The sequence below is a fragment of the Dinoponera quadriceps genome, unplaced genomic scaffold (genome assembly GCF_001313825.1).
Source record: "Dinoponera quadriceps isolate SergipeBrazil2010 unplaced genomic scaffold, ASM131382v1 scaffold589, whole genome shotgun sequence".
Lineage (NCBI taxonomy): Eukaryota > Metazoa > Arthropoda > Insecta > Hymenoptera > Formicidae > Dinoponera > Dinoponera quadriceps.
Genome location: NW_014554985.1, coordinates 114064 through 126044, shown reverse-complemented (window position 1 = coordinate 126044; position 11981 = coordinate 114064). Strand labels below are relative to the sequence as shown.

Below are 11981 nucleotides of genomic sequence, written 5' to 3'. Positions count from 1 at the left end.
GATGGATATGAAAATACGTGTACACACGTGTGTGTATATATATATATATATATCAGCCGTAATTTATATCGAAGTATAAAAAAGACCGTACGAAGGAAAAGTTACATATAAATGCAAGAGGATTCCGTGTGTGTGTGTTTACCGTGGTTCGCTGGTTAACTGTTATTAAACGTTCGAAACGGTGCGTGAGAGGAAAGCCTGTCGAAGGTGGCGATTGCGCGGAATTATTTGGAATATTTCGATGTGTTCAGAGGAGTGTTGGACGAATTAATGCGCCGTGACGGCGCCGGGCTGACCGGGGCCGACGGGGACGGCCCGGTGGGCGTCGTCGGGCCTCTTCTGCTTCGCCTCAGGGTCGAGTACGGACTAGTGCCGCGGTTCACGTGCTCGTGCGCGTACAACAGTACGCCGATGTCCCGGTTGCCGGCCTCCAGAGCGATCTTCAAGGCCGAGCTGCCGTCCACGTCGACGATGGACGGGTCGCAGTCCGGATGTGCCAGCAGCAGCCGCACGATCTCGGCGTGGCCGTGCTCCGCGGCGCACATCAACGCCGTGCTACCGTCCTCGTCCTGGATATTGACCGCCGCACCGGCGTCCAGCAGCAGCTGCGTCATGTCCTTGCGTCCGTGCGACACCGCGAGCATCAGTGCCGTTTGTCCGTGCTGTCGAGGAGGAGATTCGAGGACACGTTAGAACACGTTTCTGAGGTTCTGATACACCGATAATGCATGCATAGAGAACAGAGATTGGCTGAATTGGCGTGACACTGGATGAGCCAAACGCATTTTGACGGAAACGGAATTATAAATTATTATTGTGTTATTTTTTTATTATTAATTATATATTCATAAATATATATATTGAATTATATTATTTATATACGTACATTTATGTCAAATTATATATATAATTATATATTTAATAGTAATATAATAATTATATGTTCCAATAAACAAGAAACATTAAATCAATTTTTTGGAAACATTGATTTGATGTAGATTTTATAAATAGATTAACATAATATTTTATAAATGTTTTTAAACTGTTGCTTGATAATATAATTCCTAAATATTAAAATCATAATCTAGAAATATTATTATTCTTAATATTTGGGTCCAATATTCTTAACAATAACGTTGTATACCATATTAAGAACACCAAAAACAGTAAAACATAGAAACATTATATGTTATAAAATATCATTGTAAATAACGTTGTATTAATGATTTCTTGCTTACTAAAATATATATAAAATTTATAAAAGTTTATATTATCCGAAAGGAATGTTAATATTCGAACTGAATTAATGTAGCATATTAATGACGCGTGTGGACAAATAAGGAAATAAAGAACAATCATGATGTTTTTCATACAAATATTCAATCCATTTTGCATTCTATTATATATTTAATGTCGAAGGACGTCAATTTGAACAATTTTTGTAATCTTTATGTATTCTTCTTTTTATTTTTCATTTTTAATAAAGTGTTCGAAAAAATTGTGCTGTCACACATTTATAAACTTTAGACACTTGTAGATGGATAACCGTTTCGAATTGGGTCAATTTTTATAAGATATATTCTACTTCAACTTACATCTATTCTTTAAATATTTGCACAGTTTATCGGTATCTTTTATATATATTTAGAATTATTAATATTATATATTTCGATTAAATAAGAATCGCGAATTTTTCATTATTAAAACCAGAAATTCTGTTTTCTTCAATCAGAATGAGTTTTGCTTGCTCATTACGTCACGTTAATTCAGCCAAATCTTTTCCCCGGGTCTTAACGTATGATAATGCTGTTATAATATACATTGTAAAATAAAAGTTACCAGTTTCGCGCGGATGTTGACATCGGCGAGTTGGAACAGTCTGTTCGCCACGGAGGCGTGCGTGGAATTCCTGACCTCCGCCAACGCGGCCAACATCACGGCCGTGTAGCCGGCCACGTTCGCCTTGTTGATGTCGCAGACCTTCGAGTCCAATAATATGGACACCACGTCGAAGTTGCCGTGAGAAACCGCATAGTGCATCGCCGTATTGCCGCTGGTGTCCGTCATGTTGACAATGTACTCCAGCAGAGTGCTGGAGCACTCCTCGAAGCAGTCTAGATAATCCTCGACGTCCAGCGGATTCGCGCTGGACGTGCTGGAGACCTTGAACCACTCCTGCTGTATGATATTGGTGGCGTTCTTCAGCTGGTGGGAGATATTCCTGCTGGGCGATTTCTTCAGGCTGTCGTTGAGCACCTTCATGGCGGCCTGCATCTCTTTGGAGGGCTCGACCTTCTTCCGCGGTTTGTCTTGGATCGGCTGGAACAGCGCTGACTCGGGCAGCTCGGGCTTCTCCTCGCTATCCGCCTCCTTTTCCACATTATGTGTCTCCTCTTCGGACGCGCTTTTCTCATTCTTAGTCTTTTCGGAGTGCAATTGTTGAATTCTGCAAAAGTCAGAAATGACAATTTCAGCCACGAGTAGAATTTCAAGCTTTCAGAAAGACTTTCACGTTTTTTTCGAATCTCCCGAGAGCTGCAGATACCTGTGAAACTCGGTCACGGTTTATCATTGATCTTCTATCGGGATCTTATCATTAATATTAATCACCGAAGCTATTCTCGGCGTACCCTTGGCAAATGTCAATGTGGCAAAAATAAGCGATCATGGAATCAAGAGGAGATTAATGTTGAATCCGATAAAGTGTTACGCTGAAAAAAGGATTTGGTAATAAATTGTAATTGAATTGTGTAATTGGTGTAATTGGTAAATTGAATTGTGTAATTGGTGTAATTGGTAATTAAATTGTGTAAGGAGGAGGATTTGGTAAAAATATTAAAATTTGGTGAATATTTGTCGATCAAATATTTGATTACTTCAACCAGGTAATTTAGTTCTGAATACCATATATACAGTGTAGTTCTATATACTGTATATTTAGTACACAGAATTAAATTATTTGGTTGGGGTAATCAAATATTTGGTCGGCAAATATTCACCAAATTTTAATACTTTTATCAAATCTTCCTCTTTACATAATTTAATGCTGAGAGCAAAAGGCTATAAAGGTTTATTGTACTTATTGTAAATCCAGCTTATACTGAGAAAAGGATTTGATATAAATAAGTATTAAAATTTGGTTAATATATGCCGATATCACTAAATATCTCATTATTACAACCAAATAATTTAGTTCTATATAGAATATAGAATATATAGAATATAGTACTATAGTTCTATATATTTAATACATGGAAACAAATTACTCAGTTGTAGTACATTTAATCCGAGGAACATCCTGTGGACATCTTTAGAGCATCCTCTAGACGTCATTAGGACATTCCTTGAAAATCTGTGGTAAATGAGAACCAAGCTACCAAATCCCATGCTTACCAAAAACCCTATTTAGTTGACTCAAACAAAATTTGGTTAGGATATAGGTGAACAAATGTTTTGGTTGTGAGAATCAAAATTTAGTTCACCGAACCAAAGGTTTAATTTTCTGAAATCAAACCTTTTCTATTTTCCATTTTCATTTCAGAAAACCAAAACATTTGTTTGCCCATATCTAAGCTAAATCTTGTTTGAATCAATTGAAGTCACTTAACTAAAGAGATTTTTTAATGTTCGGGCTCATTGTGTGTTTGTTATTGTAAGATGGTGAGAGCATTCCTCTCGGTTTGCTATCGCATTTCACCGTTGTAACGTAATTTCCAGAGAAAAGCGTTTCCAGCGCTAACAGACGTCGCAATTCGCAAGATTCCAGGGTTATCACGACACTCGGCAGCGCGGGGAACGCCGTTTGCCAAGAATTACGTTACAATTCGTAGTTCAGAGCGAAATGCTGAAAGCTCTCATCGCAGGCGTTCTGAGCGTGATCTTAGATTACGGCGAGGAGAAAGACAGTATACCCTTCCGCGGCCGGGCAAGCCGGAATATCGGTGGCTTCGGCGGGATCGTTGACTAAACGAGCGGCGCGTTGCGGCGACGGCTGTTGCTGCTGTTGTTGCTGCTGCTGCAGCATCGATCTGCCGACGATCGAGGACGCGCTCACTCGTTCACCATAGCAAGACCGCCAACAACGCGAGACGCACCGACGCGCATCACCGACATCCGACTCCAGTCACGGTGTATTTACGCCACCGCCGCCGTCGTCGTTGTCGTCGCACGGACGGTCTCGATGACGCACTCGGCGACACGCGCGCAACCACGGATTCGAAAAAGAACAACAAAGTGCAACTTGCGCGCTCGGCCGGCGCGAACTGTGCGTCATACGAGGCTCTCCCTGGCTTGCAACCCCTCGTTCGCACCCCCTTTACGCGGGAACAACAACCCCCTAGTCGACATTCGACCGCGGAAATGACAGATGGCGCGGAATGGGAGTCGAGCGGGAAGGGTGGCTCGGCTTTTCAGCGGGTAAGCTAGTGTGTTATTCGTTGCTTCATACAATGCCAAGGGTAGTTCGGGGGGATAAACCCCCGATGAGAGTGAGTTGTTTGTAGCACAACGAGTCCGACTGTGATGCTTCAAAACGGTCCCGTTGTTGGAGGAGGAGGATGACGACGATGACGATCTCCACGACGATTCCTCGCGCGAGAAGGATGTTATTGACGCAACCTAAAACCGATCCTGTAATTTCCGTAATCCACGGAAACTGACGTGAATAGAACCGGTTTATATATATATATATATATATATATGTGTGTAATTTCCGTTGGTGTAACCATTGATGTTACATGTCATATAAATAATTATGTTACATCTATATATATATATAGATGTAACATTATATATATATATATATATATATATATATATATATATATATACGTAATATGTAACATTAGTAGTTGCAGTATCGAGACTTATCACATTGTTTTTACGCTGATCATGTGAACGTGGATTACGGATGTTACTAATTAACTTTCAAGTTGCCGTATAAATGTAGTCATTGGGATTCCCCTTCTCTATTTATCCCGCAGACGCGAGATAAGAAAGAAGATAAAATTATGGAGACACATGGCAAAAAAGTCTTAGTTTTTGTAACCGGATAGATACCAGATGAAAATTTGCGATTCTGTTAGGCTTTTTCATCCAACTTCCGGTTTATATAATCACTCATTAACTCAGCGAGATTGATCAATCACATTGATCAGTTCAGCTAATTTGCCAATGTGATTGGCCAATTCCGTTGAGTTAATCGTAAATTAGATTTAAACCACAATGGGGAGGAGCAGAGAGACATCGCGACTGAGAACAGCTGTGTGAACATTCAGCTGCAACATTAAAACTCGATTGAGAGCGATTGACCGGGTAGAAATCTCCTAAGCTGCATTCCAAAGCCCTGTTCAACGGGTGGAGTAGTATTTAATTGACCAATCAGGACAACAAAAAAGCAAAGATTTCTTTATCGTGATTGGCTAATTAAATGCTATTTTATCCCTCGAGTAATTTTTTGAAATGCAGCCCTACAGAAATTTTTCTGTTTCTACACAGAGAAAAAGATTTCTTTGGATTTAATAAAATTTCTTTAATTGAAACAAATTTGTCTTTTGAAACGGAGCAAACGAATGAATGTTTGATTCAACCAACAAGATTCTCAAACAATAAATTTTGATATCAAATAACATGTTTCTTTTATATTTTCATCTAAACATTACGATGCTTGCCACAAGCAATAAATTATTCGAGAGAAGTAACACTATGTCAGAAAAATATTACAGAACTTCTTTGTTTCAGTGGAATAATATTTAATATAAGATAAAATAAATTTTTTATTGAAAACCAAATATTATTTCCTTTATATAATACTGTTTTTTTTTTCTATCAAACAACATGGTTTACTTTAGTGAAACAACAACAATTTCATACAAATAAAATGATATCTGATATTAAATAAATTTGATCTTACGTAATATGATATACGATATGTAACGTATTAAATAAATTGTTTATATAAAACAAACCCGACGGTCAAACAAACACGCATACTAAATCCAAAAAAAAAAACTTTTTTCTCTGTGTACAAGCGAGTTTTCCGGCCCTCAAGGCAACAGAAAGCACAGTTCCACCAACGCAATTGTTTCGCCCATATACTAACCGATTGCTGCTGTCGTACTGCTCTTTGTTATCCGCGTCGTATCTGATGACACCGGCGGCCGGTATCTTCGTGTACGTGTCCTGCCGCTTGAATTGCCTCCTGTGGTCGCCGGAGTTCAAGGGGATATGGGACGGTCTGGGGATCCGGGACACCAGGCTGCTGTTCTGATGATTCAGACTGTTCTCCGCGTTGTTCGCGATCTGCTTCGCCAGGCTCTTGATCGTCTCCTTGCAGTTGTCGCAGTAGTTCGCCGCGCAGGAGATCGAGATATGCGGCCTGACCGAGTCGCCCACCGACACGTCGACGAGCTTCTTCTTGAGCGGCGAGGTGCCGAACTCGCGGCACCTCGGCGCGAGGCCGGACGTGTCGGTGCTGCGCGCGATTGTCCGCACCAGGTCGTCCACCATCACAGCCACCGACCTGCTGGTCCTGCTTTTGGCGCGGGTGTCGCCGTAATTGAACGAGAGGCTCCTCGAGTTCATCGAGTTCAACGACACCGGCTGCAACGTCGCGGCGGGATCCGGTCCGACGCACACGGTCCTGGTGTTGGGGCCGAGTCTCACCTCGACTCCGACCTCCGCCGTTCTCGGCTTGGCGGTCACGCTCACGTGCGAGCGCATCTTGAACTGCTCGGTCACCTGGACCGCCTGCTCCCGCTTTTCAACAGCCTTCGGTGGCTCCGGGGCGCACTGGGTACCCTTGGAGGACGTGTCTCTCACGAGGCTATGCTTGTAGACCCTCAGGGCGTGCTCCACGAGCGCAGAGGCGTCCTCGCTCGTCAGCGTATCCCTCATCGTCAGGCTCGTCGTCGTTCCGCACGAACGCTTCTTCATCTCCCGCTTCGTTTCCGGTGCAATGTCCTCGATCAGGAAGTGACTGCACTGCAGACTCCTCGCTCGGCTCTCCGTGTTGGTGCCCGAGTCTTGCGTTTTTTTCGCCGCTTTCCGGTCGATTAGATCGCTCTCATCGGGCGGTATCGATTCCACCTGGAGCGGCGTCCTCGTCAGGCATTTCTTCCTCGTTTCCGGCGCCGGCCGGTCGCGCGTCAAGCTCGAGCAGAGCTTCGACAGGCTCGACGGGGTCTCGTCCTCCTCCGGCGGTAACACGCTGCTCTGGTCTTGGAAATCGGGCGCGATCTCTTGGATCTGCAGCCGGCTCTTCTGCAGCAGCGGCTTGATCGGCGTGCTCGTCACCATGCCGACGTCTCTCGTTCGAACCTGCTCGCAGGACAATCCATCGTTAACTTCTCGCGCACTCGGCGCGCGATAGCGATCGGTCAGGTGGTGAATCGATCGCTGACCGTGATCAGTTTGCGGGGATCGCCCTCTCGCGAAGAGAGAGAGAGAGAGAGAGAGAGAGCATTAGAGGAGAATCTCATGCACTCGAGCGACTCGTCGATCGAGTCCCGTTTCGTCGTTTGACGCTTTGGTTAACCGCGCGCTCGGAATTACGCCAATCGCGACCGCGTTGATTTTCCCTTCCACGCAACGGGTATTATCGAAAGCGAGTGATTTTTTTTCTTGAGAGTGTTACGAACCGCTGCATACCGAAGAAACCACGTTGCCGATGACGTATCTAGGAAGTTTCAGCAGGAAACGCAACACGGTGCTCAGCAGCATGAACATCTCGCAACCGGCGGGATACATACGTTTCTAATCTTCAATTTCTAATCTTCACGCGACGAATATTCCCGCTATTCGGCGATATTTGCGCGAATCGTGCACACCACGGTCCTGCGGTCAAACGACGCGAGGAGAGAGACCGAAGAAGCGCACGCACGCGCGCGCGCGCGCGCACCAGGCGAAATCGCCATTTAAATTGCGATTTTCACTTCTACAGTGTACAATAATTGGTCGGCGATCGCTACTCACTTCTGCACGCATGCAAAAATCGATCAGATAAATTCACGAGGCGGTCTCTCTGTAACTATCGCCTGGGTAGCCGCGCCGTCCGGAAAAATTATGCGCTGGAACAACGGACAAAGAGATCGAAGAGGGGGAAAAGAGAAAGAGAGAGGGAGAGAGAGAGAGAAGGAAATATCTCCGCGAAAGCGGCGTTATTAAACGAAGGATACATCCAATTTTCGTATCATTAATTCATCTCATCTCCTGGTCGAATTTCAAATTGAAAGAGAGAAGGGAAGGCTGTAAATTGTAGTTCGACTTAATGAATGCGGAGATGATATCGGAGTCATGAAAGTACAACGTGTTTCACGCTGTTATCCGTGGGTGAATCAAGGCAGATCTGCCGGATAGAGGCACGAAGTTGCACGGCACCGGCGGAAGCCAAGGTTCGTTTACCTGTTGGTGCGAAACCCCGACGTCCCTCGTCATCACGCTGCACATGGTCCCTGTGTTCCTGGTGGACGGACTGACACCGGAGTTCTTTAGGTTTTGCAGGGCGGCGCGCTGCTCCGAGAACGACTGGCTGCGATGCCTGTGCAGGATGTTGTTGCAGGAATTCGTTTTACTCAGCTCGTCCACTTGTCGCAGGAGATTGCGCTTCTCCTCTTTCAACACCGACACTTGCACCTGCGAGAAAGCGAGAGAGAGAGAGAGAGAGAGAAAGAAAGTATAGAGAACTGAGCGAGAAGTATAGAGATTGTATGACGGAATCGCATACAAGACGACAATAACGTAGGTAGACTTTTATCTGAACTGATAAGACCGCAAACGTGAGAAAAATACGGTGCGGCATTGCGTTCACCTCGGTGGATCTGGGCCCATAACCTTGTTTTCAGGAGGTTCATTTTGAAATGTCATTTTGTAAGTGATTTTTAGACATTTTTCTATAAAATTTTTCTATAAAAATTATAAGACATAACTTTGAAATTTTGCACAAATATTTATCTATGTTTTAACTATATGCAGTAATTTTTACATATTATTTTTAATATTATTAAACTTCTAAGTAATTTTGTGTAGCACTGAACGAAAGTTTTGCTTGGTTGTCCGATTACACGATGAAGTCAATATCTTGAATATTTCGATTCTTTAAGGTTTCCCAAAGCTGAAAAATAACTGGCCAAAAGTCGATTTCTCTCTTTCAAGTTGTGCCATTTTATAAAAAATCAATTTTTATTCTCCATCGTGATATAGTCATAGGTATATAGTTTAATAACATTTTGCCGATTTGATTTCAGAAGCCTACAACGTCCGGAATCGTGACAACTAACATTTCATATTCAATGCTAGGAAAATTATTTATAACTTTATTGATATCGAAGATAATATTATGTAGAAATTACTATATATAGTTAAAACGTGGATAAATATTTATACATAACTTCAAAATTGTGTTTTATAATTTTTTTCAAAATAATTCCTAAAGTCACCTACCGAACAGAATACTCCAAATGAGAATACCCCCTTAAGATGTATGCTGTACGCAAATTGACTAATCGTAATCGCTTATTAAAAGAATAATTGGCCGTGGTTGGTCAATTTACTTATTGCTTACGTCTTAAAGTAAGATTGTGGTGAAGGTTTGGTTTGTCTTCGAGACGGCAAATAAACGATATCGTATCATTGTTTGTTAATTTGCAGAAGCGGAAACAAAGAGTAAAAAATCAAGACAGAGAGAACGAGAGGGAGTGAAATCTCTCATAGTCGATTGTGCAAAATGATCGGTAATTGTTCTCTCGGATCCGCTGTGATTTTACACGCCGGGCTAATTACAAGTTCATGAGTCCGCCGCGCATCCCCTCGGGTATAAACGAAAATTGCTTCATTATCTCGCGTTGTCGGCGCATAATAAGATATCCCCGCGATGGAAACAAACGGATCGACGATAAAACAGTGAGAGAGTATCTCTTATCCGAGCGCGAGTTTCGCGCTAGAACGGAAGAGGAGACCGGCCTGAGTGCAAATTACGCGAGGGGGCGATGAACGTTGCGAAAATGTAGGAGGGATGCGAAATTAGTGGGAACTCACCTGCAGCATGGGAATCGCCTTGACCTGTTCCTCCAGCTCTCTCATTCTTTCCAGAGACGCCGCCATTTGTTCTCTGATATTCTGCAAAGCGCGCAAAATGCATCTTTACCCGTCAACTCCCGCCGATTATATTCGCCAAGTGGCGCTGTCAGGCTTATATCTCTTTATCTTGAAACCTACTATTCTTTTTATCTTGAAACCTATTATTCTCTACGTGGAAAAATTGATTCAGAACAATAAGAGAAAGCGAGAGGTGGGAACCAAGCGACGTGCAAAATTGTCCAACGAGGCGACGATCGTTAGCAGAACATCCACGGAACGTCGCCTCGTGAATAGCTCTTTCCCTCTTGTCGAGATGTATAGTAAAGAAATATGCGGTGATACGATCCTCCTACCTGAAGCGCGCCGGTACTAAGATTCGAGTTGCCGCTGCCGACGCTGACATTGTCGGAGTCCGGCGGGTGGTCCGTCTGCGGCGCATTCTGCGCCACCGGCGCCGTCGTCCCGTTCGTGCCATCTGACGAAGAACGCAAAGGTCAGTCGTGGGATAACCACATGCTCGATTAGGGCGTACGACCCACGAGAACAAGTTGTCGGAACTAAAGATCGGGAAAAGAAACGGTCGATCGCCGACGTCGCGAGCCCTAAACATCCGCTTTAATTGACCTACCCCCGCCGCCTGCGATCATCAACTCTGCCTTACAACTTCGTTAACCCCTTTAACTAAGCTAGTTTCAACCGTGTCCCACCCATGAGGCGGTAGTTTTACGGAGGACACGCTGTCGAAATCCCGCGACTGATAAGCTATAAGATTTTTCTCTATTTTGTGTTATATTTTATATTTATCATCATTCTATATATATTTTTTATTTTAATTTTTGTTTTGCGATTGGCCCTGATAACAGCAACTAGTCTCGCTGACTGAATATACAAGGTGTCCCGCAATTAGACTGATAAATTTCGCGTGTTTATAAAAGATATCAAAACAATTTTTGTCATTAGATCCATGTCTGCAAATGAATCGTTTTGGCATTAGAGTGAATTATTTACAGCATTTGTGTTCGAAGTATTAGTATTAGTATTACATTTACTTCAATAGAGGCAAATCAGCAATTTTTTTCTGATCCTGATTTTTGTTATCTCTTGATAAAGAAACATTAAAAATTGTTTTATCAAACTGAAGATTGTTAGGAATTTTTAAACAAGGTTGTAAAGTAAATGGTAATTCAACGTCAGCGTTTCTTTATTGTTTATCTGAAATCTATTTTCAAAGTGGACATTTTTTTTAATGAACTGGCTGATATGCAGTTTATTTATGGAGAAGCTAGATGTAAATTGATCAAGATTTCGAACAACTGCTATAAATAATTCACTCTAATGCCAAAACGGTTCACTTGCGGATATGGATTTATTGGACAAAAATTATTTAATTTGGTGTTCATTATCAGCTCGAAATTTATCTAAGTTCGGGACACCCTCTATATATCTTTTCCCTGTTCACTTAATGTGACTAACAATACTTTACTATACTCAAAAAGATAATAATAATAAGCTTCACTTGTCCCCAGTGGTGGAATTGCATTCTTCTGATCAAAATTCTGTATCTTGTATATCTTCTCCACGATTTCCGAAATATCAGGGACTCGAGAACAATATCGTTGCACTTGTTTGTTCTGGAAATATTCGACGTCGCATTATTGATACGCAGATAAGGATGACGGCAAATTCACCGACTCTCTCTCTCTCTCTCTCTTTGTCTCTCGCAAAATCTAATTACACTTCATCGAGCCGCGTCATTGCCCCAGCGATAAGCGGAGAAAAATTGAGGATTCCCGCACGCTCTTATTTACCGCACGCGTTCCTTATGCAACTTTCATAACAGGCCAACAACATTCACCTGTCCCCTCGAGACGTTTTTTTAATCGGCGGTTGCACAACACACACCGCGT

General features: G+C 42.8%; 1 protein-coding gene across 2 annotated transcripts in view; it reads right to left on the bottom strand.

The window, feature by feature from the left end:
* Positions 1–40: 40 nt before the first annotated feature.
* LOC106742736 (KN motif and ankyrin repeat domain-containing protein 2) overlaps positions 41–11981 on the bottom strand; it is a 57452-nt gene continuing 45511 nt past the window's right edge. For both annotated transcript variants that reach the window (XM_014615947.1, XM_014615948.1), the window contains 6 exons: positions 10428–10549; positions 10033–10113; positions 8401–8631; positions 6101–7317; positions 1840–2446; positions 41–662 (listed from right to left, as the gene is read on the bottom strand). In XM_014615947.1, the coding sequence (XP_014471433.1) occupies positions 225–662; positions 1840–2446; positions 6101–7317; positions 8401–8631; positions 10033–10113; positions 10428–10549 (2696 nt within the window). In that variant the 3' untranslated portion in view covers positions 41–224. The remainder of the gene's footprint in view (positions 663–1839; positions 2447–6100; positions 7318–8400; positions 8632–10032; positions 10114–10427; positions 10550–11981) is intronic.